Source organism: Camelus ferus, chromosome 26, assembly GCF_009834535.1.
Source record: "Camelus ferus isolate YT-003-E chromosome 26, BCGSAC_Cfer_1.0, whole genome shotgun sequence".
Taxonomy (NCBI): Eukaryota; Metazoa; Chordata; class Mammalia; order Artiodactyla; family Camelidae; genus Camelus; species Camelus ferus.
Window position 1 is genome coordinate 7,545,096 of NC_045721.1, and position 19,661 is coordinate 7,564,756.

Genomic DNA, 19,661 nt, shown 5'->3' on the forward strand with positions numbered 1-19,661 from the left:
GCTTGTTAGAAGAGTCCAGGGAGTGGGAGTGAGGCCCCCGCACTTGAAGGGAGGAGGGATAAAAAATGTGTGGGCACCTTCTCAAACCCCCCACAGTAGCTTATCCTGCATCCGAGCAACATAAAGGTGTTTTTCTCTCCTCCTCTTCTTCATTCTCCAATCTCCACTCTCGCACATGGGATGGCTCAGCACTGACACGGAGAATTAATGGGCTTCATTCTGGAAATCCAGTCACAGCAGGACTCTGCAGGAGTCCTGGGAAACCAGGTTAGCCTGAACCCCAGAGCTTGTGTGTCCTTCCAGCCTCCCCTGGTACTTAGGAAGATCACCGGGGAGGCTTCCGAGATGCTTGGGGAGACGTCCGGGGCATCACGCCAGAACGGACCCAGACTCTACAGAGAGAGGAAGATTCGTCTCCCTGGTCACGCCAGTGCCTTATTCTATTGGATTTCCCAGGTGGGTTGGGAGCTGGGGGTGGGGACGGGGAAACTGCTGCTTCACTTCCCTAGAGAACCACAGCCAGGACCTGGGCGTTGCTAAGAAGACTATAAACACCTTCGGCCAAGAGTTGCATTAATCGTCTCCTAAAAGCATCCTGGTGCTGAGACCTCCAGGGTATCTGAACAGAGGAATAAAATGAGTGAAGGGCCTCCTTTGCCTAAATATACAGTGAACAACTCTAATGCCTTCAAAGAACTGCCTGTTCTTATGAAAATTGTTCTCTTGAGAAAAGAAAAAGTTTGGGGAAATGGTATGACAATTTGCCTAATTTTGAAGTAGGACAAGTTTATTTGGAGTTAATTATCACTTCTTACAACCAAACACGGTGAACATTCTCTCTTATATTTTAGGGCTGGATTTGGGGAGACCAGGGAAGAGAGAGGCTCTTAGGAAAGGTAAAATGATGGGGTTAAGGTTTCTGGTCTCATGCTCCGCTGTAGAATTAGCTCTCTCTCCAAAATGTGTTTCTCTAGTGCTAACAAGGCCTGAAGATGAGGGGGCTTTGGAGGCGTGTGAGCGGACGCTGATGTGGGGCCATGGAAATGAAGAGAATCCCTGACTCCTTAGACATTTTCCTGGAGAGTTAGTATTCCCTTTCTCTCTTCCATGGAAGATTTAGAAACGTAATTCTACTTCAGACTTCTCACGTGGCTTCGGGTCTATAACCCATCATCTTCTTTACTGTTTCAGTGTCTAACTCGCCAAATAACCAGACTTGTCTTCCTGATTCACAAGACGCTGGGCATAAGAAGCATCATTGGTTGAGTTTCGGGGGCAGGTGAGTTCTCTAAATTGTGTTGACATGACGTGAGAAATCAACTTGTCTTTGATCAGACCCTTCAATCTAGGAAAACTCTGGACTGAATCAACCTTTTCAAGGATGCCCAGGACCAAAGCCTTTCCTTCAACTTACATCTCCCAGCCTAAGCCGTCACTGGAGGCATGGCTACAGTGGCCAGGAGGGATGAGGGTGGGAGATTGGGAAGGGATGCCCCATGAACAGTGGTAGAAATTTCATGTCTGAAGGATAGTGTGGGGGGAAGGAGAGTGTGTGTTTGGCATTAGGATGACAGGCAAAGGTCAAGACTAAAAAGATTTGAATGCCACACCCTAGAGTTTGACTTTGCCCTGTAAACACCAGGAAACAACAGATGTTGTTAAGCAAGAGAAACAAATGATGAGATTTATGTTTCAGGAAGATGACAGAGAGGATGGATTTGAGAGTAAGAGCAGAGCATTATTTCTCTCAGCATAACTGCATGAGAATTTGGGGGCACAAGGGATGTTAAATGAACACTTCTGGGGACCGCCCTTTAACTACTGAATCAGCATCTCTGGGTTTAAGACCTGGGGTGGGGGGTGGGGGGCGGCCTGTATATAACAACTCTCACAGAACTATCCTTGCAGACTCTGAAGTCTAAGACATCTAGAGTCTGAGAAAACGGAAGCTTTGTAATTGTCTAATTAGGAGATGAAATCAGTTGGATCTGTACATGATGCCCTTCCAGAGAAGCTCATAAAGAAAAACAATTACTTTCAGACAATTACATAATTAAGTGCTAAACTATTTGTTGCAGACTGCTGCGTATTCTTGGCCAAGTCATTTGCTACCTTAACCGTCATGCTTTTAAATGACAAAGTACTCATCTGCATAGTCTTATTTGTGTGTTACAAACTTTCAAGAGTTAGGGAAAATATGTATCACCTTCTATTGAGAGAGTAAGTTTAATATGAAGATTAGGTTGACTCATTCTTATGTAAATGTTTTCCTGCTTGCTTACTGTTTGTCTCCTCATGCAGCGTAAATTCCAGGACATCGGACTGGAGGACATTGATGGGTCGCCAGTGAAACAGTGCTTGGCACAAAGTAGGCTCACGGTGAATACGTTCTGAATAAATGAAAGACAAAGACAGACAAATAAAAGAAAAAAGAAAAAGAAGCAGAGGAAGAGAGGAAGGAAAGGAAAAGGGAAAGGAAGGAAGGAAGAAAGAAAAAAGTTCTCAAAGTTTTCAAAGTGTATGCAACATCAGGTAAAGAAATTATCACACTGAACAATGAATCAAGAGATTCAGCCTTTCTCCCAGCTACTGTTTATTCAACACCTGCGTGGTGCTAGATGCGGAAGATACTGCCCTTACGGTATTGCCAATGTCGATGTCTGGGTTTGACTCTGCTACTCAAGAGTTTAGAGCCCTGACAAGTCTGTCGTATGCTTAAGCTTCAGACCTTAGTTCCTTGTTTGTAAAACTGGGGGGAATTGGTGGTGGTGGCGGCTCGCCAAAAAATGAGATGATAGCTGAAGCGCTTTCCAGATCTCACTTTTGTAATTCATCGGCTTTACCTCCTGGCTTCAGTTCCCCCAGTTCGGAAGTGAGCAAAGGAACGTGCGAACCGCCACCCAAGACCGAGTCCTTGCCTTCCGGCCAGAAATGTAACCGCTCCCCAGAACTGGCTTCTCAAAGAGCTATAGAAATGCTAAACAGTAACAGATCTGGAGGCAGAAAACACCGTGACACTAATTGTTCGCTTTCCTCCGGGTCCCTGGCGGAGGAGGCTGGCCCCGGCTGCCCAGGGCTGCTTCGGCCGGCCACCCCACGGCGCAGCGCGCGCCTCTTTTGACTTAAGTATCCCGAGGACTGGAAAGGTGAAGAGGGAGGCTCCCAGGGGGCCAAGACGCTGCCCGCTGGGATCCGGGCGGACCTGCAAATAATACCCGGGGCCAGGAGGAAGGCTCCCATTGGCCGGAGGGCGGGTGATGGGCGGGGGGCGGAGTTTCGGGGGCGGGGAGTATAAGGGAGGGTGTGTGCGAACCCCGTGTCAGTTTCGGCGTCCCTGGCAGCTCACCTCTGCGCCGCCGCTTCTGGGTCACTCCTCCTCTGCCTACCGGGCGCCCCCACCTGGCCCTGCGGCGCCCCGCAGCTCCCCGAGCCCCGGGGCCCTCCTTGCCTTTTCTCCGCGGTGCTTTGATCCGGGGGACTTTCTGTCTGTTTGTTTGTTTTCTTCTCTTTCCTCTTTGTTGCTCTACAACCCTTCTCGCCGAAGCCCCCGGCTCCGGAGGGAGTTCGACTTGCGGAGGAAGTTGGCTGCCGCGCCCCGCACCGGCCCCTCCTGCGGCCCCGCGAGCTGGCGCGCCCACCCCGCCTGCCCGACCCGCTCGCTGCCTGCGTTCGTTCGCCGGAGGAAGCCAGCCGAGGGTTCATTGATGCACCCATTCCAGTGGTGTAACGGTGAGTCCCTGGCCGGGAGGGAGAGGGGAGCGGGGCTGGCCGGAGACGCGAGGTGGGGGGCGCCACGGTTCAGGTCCGAGGGCTCGTCCTCCCTCTCCAGCCAAGTTTCTCCTGAAATGGGACGGCCTCGGAGGCGTACTGGCGCCCAGCTCTGCTCTGCACAGCGCGGAATTTGAAAAAAAAAAAAAAATCCAGGTTTAACTAAAGGGCTGAGAAAGCGCTGTGAGCGGGCGGCGGGCGGGGGGCGTGGGAGCCGAGGGGTTCCCGGCCTTTGTGTGGCGATTTCGCTCTCCTACCCGCTTCCCTTGCCTTTGTGAGCTCAAACTCTGTTCTTTGTTGTGGTTGTCGGAGAATTAAATCCGCGCTCGGGCTTGGATCTCCTAGAGGGAGCTCAAGTTCCCGGCCTGAAACTTTACAGGCTATTTTAAATATGTATACAATGCAGCGTGCGGGACGGGGCGCGGCGGCGGCTTCCTCTGCGCCTTTGTTGGCTTCACAGGGGGCTTTGTGTCTGTGGAGGACGCCGGATTAGAGCGTGGCTTTATTGGATTGATAAAGCCTTGCAGATATCTCGGCGCCCGGCTACCTTTGAGTGCTGGGCTGGCCTGGGGAGCCAAGGCAAGACCGCAGGACTAGCTCCTGTGCCTCGGTGTTGGCCGCGCCTCCAGACCCAGTCACCCCTCCCACCCCGGCCTGGGTGATGCTAAATTCCTCTCACCTCAGGCTTTAAGCCGTTCAGGTGATACAGGTTGGGCTTGGGTCTGATTCCTCGCCCAGGCTTCCTGAGAGGATGGCTCTTCTGAGCGGGTCAGTTAAGAACCTTGGCTGGTAATACCTTCCAGTGGCCCTAGGACCTTGATCACGCTGTCCTAAAGCTTGGAGAGTTTCTGGAGGAGAGGGGTGGGGTGCGAGGGACAAAAACAGCTGGCCTTATGGCTGAGTCCGGTAGGCTGGCTAGTTAGAAAAAAAGAAAAATCCATTCTTGAGCGCAGACTCTTGCCAGATCTTACATTAATTATTTCAGAAGGCTTTTGTTTTAAGCAGGGTTTGGGCAGCATGTGTGTGAGTGGTCCCCATCCCCCTCTTCCTCTTGCTGGTAGGATCTAATTTCCTGAAAATGAACCAAGCTGTGTGTGATAGGCAGCATTGCTGGAGTGGGGGCGGAGGATGGAGGGGGGTGAGGAAGGACAGTGCATCCCAGCATCTGGGAAAGATTCCCGTTGGCTGGGAAGGGTACGCATTTCCCAGATCCACTGGTCTTTCTTGGCCGGCCCTTCTCTTGACGTCATTCCAGCTCCCAGCCTGCAAGCCGGGAGATGAGACATTCTGATGTCAAGGCTTTCATAGGTTGGCTGAAACAATGGAACAGACTTCAGGAGGAGAACCAAGGTGGCTGCCAGTAACCCTGGCCTTTCGTCTGGGGCAGCCCTCTTTCATATGAGGTTTTTAGACCCTCAGAGGACTTGCTGCTTTATCTTTTCACTTCTTAAAGGGCTCGAGAGATCATTCTTCTTTGACTCCAATGAGGAAGCCATCCCTTCCCCAACACCTTAGTGAAAAATAGCTGGAGCCCCTCTTTCCTGGGCTTGGTGTTCAGTCCTCATAAGTTTTAGAGGAAAAACTACTCCACTGTCAGCTTTTAGCCAAATGTATATTTTTTCCATTTCTTTTTAATCAGAATACAAGCAAATGGGCCGACTCCTCTTGACTGTGAAGCTCTTCCTACCCACACCTCTTTATCACAGAAAAGTCCCCAACTCACTGACTCAGTCCTGAAGCCCCAGGGAAAGCTTCTCTCGGCAAGATAAGACGGTCAAGATAAACTGATACACTGCTGAGGCCAGAGTGAATACGTGTGTACTGTGTGCATTTACTCTGGCCATTGCTGGGCAAGCTCTCAGAACAGGAAACCAAATGAGGCTCTTTGGGACTCTTAAGATGCCAGGATCCAGCTTATAAAGAGGCAGAGAGAGCCAAATTGTAAGAGAGAGTTAGACCCTCTTACAGCATCGAATACTGCTGAGACGAGGGTGGGGGAGATGTGCCTGGTGGGGAGGAAGGCTCCTGGCATTGAGGACAGAGTTCCTGGAAGGGAAGCCCAAAGGGCCTTTTCCAGAGTGGACTGAAGGTTGTCCCTCCCTAGCGAGTCCACCGTGGTGCCTTCATGGAAAATTGATCTCCTTTGGCCCACAGAGATCAAATATTTGAGTGGAGGGTGAAGGGGTGAAAACTTTCTAACCCATGCTGGAGGCTAGAAGCGAGGGCTTAGCAAAGTTTAGAAGCATTTTTTTTTCCAACTTATTCTAAAGGAATTACAGGAGGGAGGGTATATCTCAGTGGTGGAGTGAATGCTTAGCGTGCCTGAGGTCCTGGGTTCAATTCCCAGGACCTCCACATGAATAAATAAACAAATAAACCTAATTACCCACCCCATAAATAAATAAAGGACTGTTAGTTAAAAAAAAAAAGTCTTTCAGGAGAAGAACTTCTTTCACTTTTTGTTTCTCCATAATGTCAGTGTATAAATCATGCCATCAGTAATGCTTGTTGGTCGACCAGTCATCTATTAGCTGAGGGCAGTTTCTGGGGAATTTTCCCAAATTTCAGTCTCTTTACTTTGAAGTGGGAGCTCTTGCCAAGATTACTGGTTTGTCTTGAGAAAACCAGGAGTTTTTTTAAAAAATCTGTTCACCAGTTATTGAAAACAAGTGAAACCCGAGCGAGGGTAAGACACTGGAGAATGTACAAATGTCCAAGTCACTGTCCTCAGACCTGCCTCCCAGCATTCAGTCTTGTGAGAAAGAACTCTCTCCATCTCTGGTCTCAGGATTGCGTAGAGTCCCGCCTCTACTGTGGTGCTTCATTTGTGTTTTGTAAAACCTTTGTGTCTGTCTTCTTCCCTAGACAATAAAATCATCTAGTCTTTCTAATTTGCTTTTTTATCGTCAATATCTGTCATGATACTTGTCATATAATCAATGCTTAATGCATGTTTGAGTTAAATTAAGTTGATGTTAAGAATGATTGGGCAACGTAAGATAAGCCAGTGGATGTACCGGAGCCAGAACACATGATGCAGGCCGTGTGACTACAGAATTTGGGGGTGGGGGTGGCAGGGAGGGGTCACTGGAATAGCGCAAAGACCAGGCTTGGTGGACTTCAGAAGGGAGAGGGAGTTTCAGGCAGGGAAAGCTGCAGGAACAAAGGCGCGGAGGTAGCTGAAGACAGGGTTGGGGAAGAAATAGGGGACTGGCCCACATGGGGTGATCCTGGAGGGTACTGGGCGGGGACCTGGCGCATGCGTGTTTAGGAGGACTCGAAGCCAGTCCTGAGTTTGGAAAATACACCATAGGAACCAAGTGGGAGGAAATGTCAGACATGTGAGCTAAATTAGGTGAGGGACTAGACGTCATTTAGGCATCTGGAATAAGGGCTTGGAGTAGAATTGGGCCCCAAATCTGTTTGGAACAGGGACTTGGCAATAGAGCTGGCACAGAATCTGAAAGAGGTTTGAAGGGAGGCTCAGAATACTGGTCACTAGATTGATCTAAGGAACATAGAGGCATGAGATGCATGATGTCAGAGATGACTTCGAGTCTCTGAAGCCAGTCTTCTCCTGAGTTGCGGTAGCCTCGCAGTTACGATGTCGAATTCCAAAGTGTTTTCGTGGGTTTCTGGCTCCTAACCACGATGTTAGGAAAGTACTTAAAAACCATGTTGATGGCTTGAGTCCCAAGGTCTTTGAAGCCAAGCCCTCTTAGCTGTTTGACTGTAGACACATTATTGAGTGATTGAGTCTTTTTCATCCCCAGTGGAGGGGGCCAGATAACATTTCACTGTGGCACTACTACAGAGGTTGAATTCATAGCATGAGGATGTGCCTGGGCGGCAGCAGGTGGATGGCGAAGTCTAGTCTTGTCCCAGCACTTTCTGAAATCTAGGTGTTTGATGCTTACCTTTTGGACCACTGATAATTTTGCCTACAAGCAGGAAAAAACACTCAACTGGTTTGTTGTTAAATCTTCTCTCTTTTTTTTTTCCCCTTATAGTTAATGCATTACAGAAAATATTACTAACTCCCAGGACCAGTAGTCCCAGGATATCAAGTGCCTCCAGAATCAGTTAATCCAGCAACTCAGCTGACAAAATCTTTCCTTCGTTCTCCTCTTTCCTGGTCCTCTGGGCACCAGATTTATGTTGAACTTCTCTCTTTCCAGTTGTAACTTGGCTGCCACCATTCCAGGTATTTTGGGGGAGATGTGACCCCCCCAAAAAAGAGAAATCTTTTCTTTTCCCTTTCTCTTTGTTTCTTCGGCCAGAACCTTCTCACACACCTACCTCAGCACCAAACCTTGGCATGGGCAAGGTGATTACCACCTTCAGACCAAATGGGATTTACTCCTGAGTCACGTGAGAAAAAGAAGCATCTCTCGGCTAGCCAGTGCTTCCCACGCTGAGTGGACTTTGTTAAAACATAGATTGTGATTCATTTTGGTGAGGAGGGGGTGGGCCTGAGACTCTGCATTTCTAACAAGCTCCCGCGGATGCCACCACCACCGTGGGCCTGCCCGGCAAGACTTTGAGTAGAAAGGGGAAGGTGGCCAAGAAAAGTTAGCTGCAGCTCCCCGCCCCGCACACCCCTGCCACTTTCTGAAATGCTGGCTCAGCCTTGGAGTGAACAATTTTTATTCTGGTCCTAGTGCAACTTGGCTTCTGGAGCAGGTGGCTTAATAATGACAAATGACCTTTGCAGTTTACAAAGCATATTTTTTCAACACCATCATTTCACTCCTCTCTGCATGTTGCTGTTTTCCTTTGACAAAGGGAAGTCTTTAGAGAGGTGATTTCTTAAAGGTCGCATAGCTGGGGAGAAGCAGAGTTTCCTCCCCTGAGGCTCTTCACCTTGCTCTTGCTCCATATGGGCTTCTCACTGATGGAAGTGAATTCCCTGCTTTCCGTCCATTGAATCCTTGGTCCCCTAGATGCAGATGCCATTTTAAGTACAGTGTATAGTATCCCATTTCACAGATTGGTTAAGTAATTTACCCAAGATCACATAGCTAGTAAGTGTTAGAACTAGAGTATAAATGTAAACCCCTGGACCAGAGGTTTGCCACATCTCCCTCCATCCTTGCGGACACAGACCCATTGACCCCAGTGGAACGCTTCCCACTATCATAACACGTTTCCTCCCCCGTTCCTTGCAGGGTGTTTCTGCGGCCTGGGACTGGTGAGCACCAACAAGTCCTGCTCGATGCCACCCATCAGTTTCCAAGACCTTCCCCTCAACATCTACATGGTCATCTTTGGCACGGGCATCTTTGTCTTCATGCTCAGCCTCATCTTCTGCTGCTATTTCATCAGGTGGGTGGTTCACTGGCTGAGCTGGGGTGGAGGGCATCCAGGAGGCGGTGGCCAGGGGTAGGGTGGGCCGAGCAAGGCTCCCATAGCAGAGTCACCAGCCTCCAGCGGGGGCCCCTGCTTTGAGGGCAGGACTTAGCCTGCCCTTCGCTGGGCCCGTGAGACCTGGCGTCTCTGTTTACATTAGCCTATCAAGTTGTTCGAGAGCGTATGAGGTCAGCATGGCATTGGGCTGCATCCCAGTTACTGTAAGGTTGCCTAGAATGACTATCTGACCAAATAATATCACTGGTGGTCCCTTAACTGCTCCCTCCACCATGTGCACCCTCTGGGTAGCTAGGGATTGGTGGGCGTCATTATGCCCGTGCAATGTTCTTCTGCCCCCCTGGGAAAGCCTGTTGTCAACTCTCCAGATGCTAACATTTGCAGGCTGGTGTCTATGGAGCTGCTTGTTTGTTCTGCCTTGCCAGCTCTTATTTTTGGGAGAGAAAAACCTAAATCCATCACTTATTCTTGCTATGTAGAGTTCCAGGGAAGGACTTGAGCTTGGCAGGCCAGCCAAGCTCCAGGAATTGTTTCTTCACTTCTTGTTGAAAGATACGGGAACTGGTGGCTGTTTTCTATCAAAAATGTGCGGCATGCCTGGTATTCAGAGTGGAAAAAAGAAATAGTGTTTCTGACGGGGGCACACTATTGGTATTAACAATTCCTCATTGTATAGGACTGTCCTGTGCCCAGAGAACGTTGAACATCTCTGAAAGTAGAATGTGCTTCTGGTTCGTGGAGCCATTGTAATAACCAACCAACACACACACACACACGCACGCACGCACGCACGCACGTGCACGCGCTACCAAAAGACCGGGTAGACATCAGCTGGGGTCTAGGCTAGGGTCTGAACAAGTCACCTAAGAAGATTAAATTAAGACGAAGGCAAAAGGAGTTCCCCACTGAGATGTCCTGGTGGGTTTGAGTGTCTCACCTGGCAGGAGGCTGGAGAGAAAGTTAACAGCCTTCCGGATTCCTAGGACTGCAGGAGCTCTCTCTTAAGGGGAAATGTCCTTGAGCCCTGCTCCCCAGTGGCCCCCAGCCCACTGCCCTGGGCCTCTTCTTTCTCAGCATTTAAAAAGTCCCTAGGACTGGAACTTTCCACTTACAGGTCTTTGCAGAGAAGATCGTGGTTTGTTTCCCCTCCTGTGCAACTGAGTCTAAAATTTGCATCTGGTTATTAAGTGGGGGGGTGAGGGTAGATTTCTGGTATCTTGCCACCCCCTCCCCTTTCCCCAAGCCTAGGTTTTCTTCCTTAAACTCTTCTGTCCTCCTGACCACTAACTACGCCCATCTCCTTACCCACCCCTATCTCCCCAGATTAAGCAATTTATGCAGTTCCCCAGAGACTGGAGATACCAAGGATTTACGTGTGATGCTGGGAAGAGGCTGTTCAGTGTTAGCCTGCTTTGTAAATGAGGAAATTCACGCTCAGGCAGTTACTCTGTCGAAGGTCATATATTGAGGAATACAGAGAGGTGGGCTAGTCCGGGGACCGTTAGCTAGAGTCTCAGATTCCACACTTTGGCCTTCTCTGATTCTTATTCCTTGAGTGGGAAAGTGGAGGAACAGCAGTGGTCACCCCCTTACCAGCTGGAGATTGGGGCCCTGCAGGACAGGCTGTGAGCTGGGCTTAGCCGATCTGTTTTGTGTTTGGCTGGGGGGAAAGAACAGAGCCGCAGCCACAAGATACCAAAAGCTGCCCCCTGCGGGGCAGCAGCACCACCTGTCCCTCCGGCAGTGATCTGCCCCCTGGTCCTGCAGCCCTTTGTTCTGCAGCTTCGTCCCCCCACCCCAAGCCTGTTTGACCCTGGAGTTTCATGGTGCCCTGGGCCTGCTGTTCTGTGGCAGCCTGTGAGTGTCTAAATATAGAAAGACACACAAGCACAGAAGCCACTTCCTCTCCCAGCTTCTCGGTTTCCTCCTCAGCCAAAACAGGCCCATGACACCCCACCCCACCCCCACCCCGACCTGATGAGCTCATCGGCCAAGGCCAGCCCCCTCTCCCCTGGTCCCCCTCGCTCAGTTTCCCCGCCGCTCCCGTCCAGAGCCGACCTCTGCCCCTCACAGGATGGAGGGGCCCGTGAAGTCCAAACAGGCAGGAAAGGGACAATTCTTCTCAGGACCTGGCTGCATTGTTTGTTGCAAAAGGGAGAAGCACTGGGGAGCCCACTGGCAGCAGCTAGAAATGGTCTCATTGAAATCAGGGTATTTTTAGTTGCTTTGCTCACCCGGCAGCTGAGAAGGCCACCTGTCCCAAGTTGCTGGCGCTCCACCCCTGCTGGGATGGCCCAGAGCTCTGCTTTTTGCTTTTGTTTCCCTTGCAACCCTTTGGCCCCATTTCCTTGCCATCAGTACCTTCCTGATACGGAAGTCTGTGCAGAGGGAACCCAGAGTGTGGCTCTGAAGCCCTTTGCTGTGCAGATAGATAGTCCTGGGCGCTAAGAGTCCGGCTTCTGGAGGATCCTTGGGTGAGAGCCTTAAAGGGAACCAGGCAGACAGAAGGGACGAGGGTGGGGAAGGAGGGCGCCCCGGGCATCCCACGGTACAGCAAGCAGAGGGGCACTGAACGTGCAATAGAAGTGTAGCCGCCTTGCAAGCGAGGCGGGCAAGGCTCAAAAGACGTGTGACATCCCCTCACTCTGAGTCAAGAAGCATGCTCCTCACCACTTCCTTATTTACCCCATACACACCTGGTGACAGTGGCAGTGTCTGCCTCCGAAGGCGGCTGTGATCCCCTGACAACGAGATCGCTTTCTTCCTTCCCCAGGTGAACTCAGCATCAGGCAGGTAGCACTTGATCATTTAAGCTTTGGGTGAGCCCTTCCCTACCTGTGTCATTTGGAAGTGGGGGCGCAGATGCATCTGTATTTGTGAAGGGGCAACGTGAAGGGTGGGACTGCAGGAGCCCTGGTTAGGTTCTTTGTCCAACTCGTCAATGACCCAAAACCCTCCGGCGAGCGAGGGGGCAGGGGCTGGGCTGCCTCACCTCAGCCCCATGGCAGGAGGACACCTGGGCTGCAGCTCCTAAGAGGCTCCAGGCACAAGGGGCCCCACCAGGTCCCCTGACCTCCTGTTAGGAGCTGTGGAGGTGGCTGCAACAGATCTCATCTGTTCCCTGATTGCTTCGGGCTTCCCTCTTCCCTGCCTTGTACCTTCCCCCACTCGAGGCTGTTTCAGTATCGCTGCATTGCCCACGGAGCGTCTGCCCTCACCGCCTCTGACTGAGGCTTGTGACGGGAGGTTCTCTTCCTCTAACGCAGGCCAGCCATCTTTTTCTGCAAAAGGTCAGATAGGTTAGGCTTGCGGGTCATGTGACCTCTGTCTGCTCTACCCAGCTCTGCTGTGCAGAAGCAGCAGCCAGAGACAACACGCCGACTACAAGTGTGGCTGTGCTCCAGTAAAATTTTATGGGCTTTGAAAGTTGAGTTTCATGTCATGTTCACATGATATGAAATAGCCTGTCAATGTCTGCTTTCAGCCACTTAAGAACACATACCATTCTTAGCTGGTAGGTTCTAGAAAACAACTGATCAACTGGACTAGGCTCTCAGGAGGCTGCAGTTTACTGCACCTGATCTAACCTGGTGGTTTTCTGATGTTTCCTTCCAATAACCCAGATCTTTGGTAGAAACGACCTGTGGGAGAGAAGCCCCCTCCATCTCCCATGTACTGGAGGTGGTTAAGCTCCCTGCACCATTCGGAAGGTTTCTCTCACTGAGAATAAAAAAAAAAAAACAAAAACAAAAAAACAGTACGCCCAGTGCGTGATCATGGTCCTAGCCATTTGCATAGTAAGCCATTCAGAGAGCTGGAGGCTTGTTGGGGAAAGGCGGTTTCCCCAAACCAGATCACGTTCTCAGGACTGTGATGTGTTCCTGCTGATCGTGAAGCAGGCCACAGTGTGTGCGGCAGAGCTCGGCCTCTGTCATCAGGTTGTCTTTTTGGTTAGAATCCGGGCTCTGCTGCCAGCGAGTGCAGAAGCTCTGGCCGGTCGCTTGATTTCTTTGGACTTCATGTTCCTCATCAGGAAAAAGGAGTCTCTCCCTCTTGAGGTGGTATGGGTCCACAAGACCGTGTATGAATCTGTTAGCCCTGGGATCGTCGCAGACCGCATCCTCGGTGCCTACTGTGCTACGGCCGCTGGTAACAGCACGCTCTGGCCATTGTGTCTGGCTATTGAGAGTTTGGCTGTGTGCAGGCCACCAGCTTGAAACAAAAAGAGGAAAACAAAGAAGGGACTGCCCGTGTTGGCCTGGCACCGGGGCGGGGGGAAGTGTGTGCTTTGCTTCCAGAATACTTGTGTTCTCTGGGTGGAAAATTCCCCAGGATCTGGAGACTTTTCTCCTGCTACCCTGGCTTGATGGAAATACCCCTTTTAAGACTAGCTCACTTCTGGACACTCAGGAAGCCGATTTGTTGATCTGTGCATCTGGGGAGCAGGAAGTGCCCCACTGAGAAACAGCAGAGTGAGCGAATGAGCTATTGCGGGGGTGCTCTGCCAGAGAGCTCCCAAGTCTGGCTGCTGGCAGTGAATTTTGAGGAAGTTGAAGTTGAGTTAAGAGTCTGGGACCTTAATCCACTCTGGTGACCTGCACCATGTCCAAATCGTAATCCATGTGTCTACGGGACAAGACATAGTTCCTCCTCACAGCGGGGAACATGCCTCCCCGTCCCCAGAAGGATGCCCCAAGCAGCCAGTCCGCCTCTCCTGCTTTGAATGGCTGTTTGTGCAGACATTGTAACCCCTACTCTCTGCTCTTTTTTGCTCCTGCAGCAAACTCCGGAACCAGGCACAGAGTGAACGATATGGATATAAAGAGGTAAAGTCCACATCTTGCCCTGAACTTCCTCCCCTCCTAATTGCCCTGCTAGAGGTGGACTTGGGGGGAGCAGGTTAAGCTGGCCGGGCCTCCTCCTTGGCCTCACCTCTGGCCTCCTCTGAGGCTAACTCCTATCATGTCCGCAAGTCTGGCTTGGCCCAAAGCCCCCCTCCTTCATGGGAGGGTGAGGGGGGCACTCCGGGCAGGGCTGGGGGCTCCCTTCCTCGGCTGATACCACCTGGCCCCTGTGGTTGGTTTCTTTTGACACCGTATCCCCTCTTCCCAGGTGGTGCTTAAAGGTGATGCCAAGAAGTTACAGTTATACGGGGTGAGTGCTCGGAGACAGTACGCAGGGGGCCCAGTGGGTAAGGCACACAGCACCGTCTCCCGCTCTCGGCCCAGACCTTTGCAGGAATCTTTTTAGGCCCTGCCTTAGTTATCTCCTTGGACCAAGTAAAGGAAACTCACCCAGGAGGTGATCAGTATGCAAAATCCATCATGTCTGGAACTGGTGCAGACAAAGAACAAAAGGCTCACAGAAGGGCTTGGATAGGTGGTGACCTGTGGCCCCAGGAAGCCCGCTAGGCATAATGTTATGGGAGAGGATGGTCACACCACTCGATGCCGTTTCAGGAACTTCGCCCCCTGGTTAGACCCCATGTCTCAGTCTGAAAGGAGCTCCTTTGTATATGCTCTGCCCTAGGGACTGTGGGTCTGACTCATGTCCAGCCCTGCAGTTCCTCCCTATTTCCCTCCATTCCCCATCACACCAACTCCTTGGGCCCCCTCAGTGCTGACTCTTTTAGGAATAGACCATTTCTTGTCCTTTCTTACCTATGCCTTGAGGTCCCCTGAGTCATTTCCCAAGGCGTCCTTCTATCACCATGGAGACTCCTGGAGGGAGCAAGTGTGTGGTCGTCTGGGCGTGGGGAGAGTCACAGGTCTCACTAGACATGAGACTGCCTGGACACAGCCTCGTTTCACCCCTCTTTTTGGTGTCCACTCTTACGGTGTTTGCTATCATGATGTCCACGGGTTCCGATGTTTGCTAAGCTCTCCTCCAGAATAATAATTCAGCTGAGCTTGAAGGGGCTGCTATACTGGGATGCGAGGCTGGATTTAAAGAATGTAAAACCATGTGCCAGACCCCCATCCTGACCTCCAGTTATTGATAAGTGCCCCCTCTCCAAAGGTACTAGGCTAGAAAGGATTAAAACCCATCCCTGCCCAGTGGAAGTGTCTGAGGACAGAAATGCTGTCTGCCCCACCCAGGGTGGGGGCCCTTAACCACTTTGTGGCTGTCTGAGCACTTGAAATGTGCCCAGTGTGACTGAGGAACTAAATGTTTAATTTCACCTTATCTTGATCAATTTAAATCTAAAATGGGGGCTGGGGGGGAGGTTTAGCTCAGTGGTAGAGCATGTGCTTAGCATACACGAGGTCCTGGGTTCAATCCCCAGTACCTCCGTTAAATAAATAAACAAACCTAATTATTCACCCCTACCCAAATTAAGTAAATATAGAATGACAGCTGATTTAAAAAAAAAAAAATCTTAAACAGTCCCACGTGGTTAATGGCTGGCTACTATACTGTCAGTGCAATTTTATAAAAAATCTGACTAGGGTTTCTCTGGCTGATAAGGAGACTGTGTTAGATTCATTCTCTGGGGTGGGGATAAGGTGGCAGGTATTCAGGATGGCTGAGCGAGGTCCTCCCCACGTCCCCTCACACGGCCCCCTTTCTTTCCGCAGCAGACCTGCGCGGTCTGTCTGGAAGACTTCAAGGGGAAGGATGAGCTGGGCGTGCTCCCGTGCCAACACGCCTTCCACCGCAAGTGAGTGTCCACAGTGAGGGGGTGTGTCCAGGCATGCCTTTTACTTTTTCATTTTTATTTATTTATTTTTTATTTCTTTATTGAAGTATAGTTGATTTACAGTGTAAATTTACACTGTAATCACACAAAGTGATTCAGTTATATATGTATATATATATTCTTTTTCAGATTCTTTTCTATTATAGGTACAAGATATTGAATATAGTTCCCATTTGGTTCCCTATGCTGTACAGGAGGTCCTTGTTGTTTATTTTATATATAGTAGTCTGTATCTGTTAATCCCAAATTCCAAATTTATCCCTCCCCTCACCTTTCCCCTTTGGTAATCATGTTTGTTTTCTATGTCTATGAGACAGTGTATCATTGTTTAGATTCCATATATAAGTGATATATGGTATTTGTCTTTCTCTGTCCAACTTAGTGTGATAATCTCTAGGTCCATCCACATTGCTGTAAATGGGATTATTTTATTCTTTTTATGGCTGAGTAGTATTCCATTTATTTATATATATGCACACCACATCTTCTTTATCCCTGCATCTGTTGATGGACATTTATTTAGGCTCTCCAACAGTCTCTCCTTTGGGCTTAAGGAAAGTCTTAAGAGGAAAAGGACCTGTGGGTTGTCCCATTTTCTCCTTTGCTTCTGTGTCATCATTTCCAGCAAAAGTGGTTTCAAATTCAGGGAAGTAACATCAGTAAGAAAATATGTGAGAGGGTTCTTTGGTCATTGCGTTTCTTAGAACATCGTTGCTTTCATTCTGCGTTCAAAGCATATTCTAGTTTCCAGGGAAAGCATGGCCTCTTGGGGCTGTCAGCACCAGGGATGCCTTTTAACAGAAATAAGCAGGGAGCACCCTCCATACCCCAGCCCCTCCCATCTGCCCCTAACCCATGAAGCCCCACATCCCCTCTGGACACCAAGCAAACGGGTTAGACTGGGGCAAGGACAGAGATGGTCTTGTTCTGAGAAGCAGCTGGGCTCTGAAAAGACAGCCGGAGCAGGTTGGTATCTTCTTAGGGAAAAACGGGTCGTCTTTTGCCCACAGGTGTCTGGTGAAGTGGCTGGAGGTCCGCTGTGTCTGCCCCATGTGCAACAAGCCCATTGCTGGTCCCTCGGAGGCCGCTCAGAGCATCGGGATCCTATTGGATGAGCTGGTGTGACAGCTGCCCCTGTACTAAGGCCTGGAGAAGACTTCTAGCCTCGTGGGGGCCTGGTCCTTCCACACAGCTGTGGTGAACAAGACTGCTGGGTGGGAACAGCCATGCTTACCTGGAGTGGAAGGGGAGCAGGGCTGGTCTTCCAGCATCAGGGTGAGACCAGACTTGGCCCACCTCTGCCTCCCGCAGCCTTCTTCCCTGCTTACTCAGTTCTGACAGCTTCACCCATCAAGACCACTGCATCCTGGTACTGGACTGTCTCCCTGCCTTGTCCCTGCTCTGGGGAAAGAAATCCACTCCTATTTGGCCAAGAACTTGGAGCACACCCCCTGAGGGTTGCCCTGAGGGGGACAAGCTGCCCTGACCTGGAAGAGGGGATGAGATGGGCTCTGTCCCTCCTGTGACCCCCCCGGCCCCTCCCCACTCCTTCCAGAGGAAGGTCAGAAGGGAGGAAAAGATGGAGGAACCAGGTGCCTCCAGGGGAACTGAGGGAGGCTCTGGAGGAAACCGGGAAGAGCAGGGACTAGAGAAGGAAAGTCAATGTTTACATGAGACCTGTGGAAACAAAGGCTGGCCGGCCGGCCTGCTGACTGCAGGGTGGTGGGGGCGGCCCCTCCGCCTGCGAGCATCCGAGGTGCTACCTGTCCCCTCTTCCTCGGTCAGTCTCAGAGCTTCCTATTCCTTGAGTGCCCCCCTCCATAGGAAGGGCTTCTACACCCAAATGGATTCCCAGGGGTTTTTCCTAAAGGAGCAAAAAGGGGCCTGGGGAGGAGGGGGCCGGAAGGTCAAGGTTGCAACGGACACCCTCTTCCTCTTTGTAAATAGTATTTTTGTACTTCATCCTCACCATCTCAGGTTTTATACATGGAATCCCCCAAACGGAAGGGGTGGGGGGGGGGTTTCTGTTTCTCCCCAAAATGGGTGAGGGTGGGAGAAAGGTTATGTATTTAAGGAAAATTAAATTTAATAACAAGTTTCTCTAACCTTTTGCCTGTGGTTGTGGCCTGTGTCTGCTGGCCCTTTTCTGCCAGTAGGGAGAACCGAGTTCTCACTTCCCCATGCTCAGAGCAGACGCACGCGCACAGAGCTTCCTAATCCTTGAAAAGAAGAGATGGAATTAGATTATTATCTGGTTAGCATAAGTTAGGACTAACATCAGTGCGCTTTAAGACCTGACTGAGCCAGGCTCATTCACTAGATTTCTACAATTTTAAAGAAAGTTGATGTATGCTATCCCAGTGTTCCGGCTACCAAGACTGGTAATTAATAGAATTCACCTTGTAATTCAAGAAGTTGAGCTCTAAACACAACTAAAGGTCCAGGTTGCTACTGTTGAGGTTTGATTGCTTTCACGTACTACTTTTCTCTCACCTGCTAGCTGACCATCACTGACACATCCCACTCTCAGTACCGCATCTAAAAGTGATGCATTGTTAACTCTTTTATGCTCTTGTCCGCACCTGTGCCCTCCAACTTTGCTCTTTCAGTGTCTCAAAGAAGGTGCTGAATCAGTGGGCTTGCAGAATGGATGGAGAGGGCCGGGAACAGTTCTCGTGGCCATCGTAAGCATGGAGCAGCAGGGCTGTGGTGCATCCCCGGGAGCGAGCCTCGGGTGCTCTGCCCAGAGGCGCATCTGTTGAGCAAAGTCTAGTGTAGCGGTGGGTTATGGACCTGCAGGAGATGCCCAGGCACCCAGAGGAGCCAGGCCTGAAGGGGAGGAGTGATGCTCTCCCAGCCCTGCAGCTGTGCTGTGGAGGCTGTCCGCACAGTTGATGCTGAGCAAGACCCGAGGGGCAGCTGGGGCACCTGACAGTCCTGGTGAAGTTGCCAGCACCTGTCTTGGTGTTCTTTGCCACCCCCAACCCCCGCTCCCTGCTGCCAACCCTCAGGGCGGGACCTCTTTACTGGGGGCATCACTTCCTCCTCTAGGTCTGCCCACTTACTTAACATGGGGAATAAAATGCACTTCCCCCACCCCAGCACAACAAAGAGCCTTCCCTCCAGCTTCTGCTGGATGCACCACTGGAATGAGATGGGACACAGGTGGTCTCCAGGCGGGGCTTTAACCTCTGCAGTTCCTACTTCACCACCTCCCTTCTTCTCAAGGAAAACTCATCAGCATTGGTGTATTCTTCTTAAAACGTAGCTACTAAAATGTCCATGTTTCAAATTTGAGTGGTATTGTCCTAAAGTCAAACTGATGGTTGAAAATACCTTGTATTACCTTCATTGCTCCAGCGCAGCTAGGTAGAATGGTATTCCAGCACAGAGACAGGAAAGCTGGCTGTTTGTTAGCTGATCAGATAGAAATTGACAGTAGCTGATGACCAGTTAGTCACAAGTCCCAAATTTGTAGTCCTAAGTGTGGTCTTGGTACTCAGTTCAGAGTTTGCAGAGCACCTGGTGCGCGGGCCAGGCACTGTGCCAGGAGCTGGAAGACGGGGCAGACCTTGACTGCAGAAAGGGCACGAACATGTTGAATTTGGGTGGGAAGCTGGAAGGACAGAGAGACCCTCAGCTCAGCTGGTGTGGAAGGAGCAGCAGGGAGGCCTGCAGGGAAGTGATACCCGAGCTGGGGCTTGAGAGTCGCGTGGACAACAGAACACAAAGAGCAAACAACTAGGAGTGAAGTGGAGGAGGGGAAAGGCTGGGGTGAGGTAGTCCTGTGCGCTGCCAGGAACCTGGGACTTGATGGGGGGGCACC

At 50.7% G+C, this 19,661-nt stretch overlaps 1 protein-coding gene across 5 annotated transcripts; it reads left to right on the forward strand.

Annotated features, from left to right (window-relative positions):
• The first annotated feature begins 319 nt into the window (after positions 1-319).
• On the forward strand, positions 320-17,925 carry RNF122 (ring finger protein 122). Of its 5 annotated transcripts, XM_032468395.1 has the most exons (10): positions 322-456; positions 975-1,083; positions 1,192-1,279; positions 2,302-2,532; positions 3,545-3,729; positions 8,937-9,093; positions 13,916-13,961; positions 14,248-14,289; positions 15,714-15,796; positions 16,846-17,921. In XM_032468395.1, exons 4-10 carry the CDS (start codon positions 2,399-2,401, stop codon positions 16,958-16,960), a joined length of 762 nt encoding a protein of 253 aa, XP_032324286.1. In that variant the 5' UTR covers positions 322-456; positions 975-1,083; positions 1,192-1,279; positions 2,302-2,398; the 3' UTR covers positions 16,961-17,921. The 5 variants fall into 5 exon arrangements, with proteins under 5 accessions (XP_032324287.1, XP_032324286.1, XP_032324283.1 ...); XM_032468396.1 differs by lacking the exon at positions 975-1,083 and having other exon boundaries at positions 320-456; XM_032468392.1 differs by lacking the exons at positions 322-456; positions 975-1,083; positions 1,192-1,279 and having other exon boundaries at positions 2,391-2,532; positions 2,857-3,729; positions 15,717-15,796; positions 16,846-17,922.
• The last annotated feature ends 1,736 nt before the right edge of the window (positions 17,926-19,661 follow it).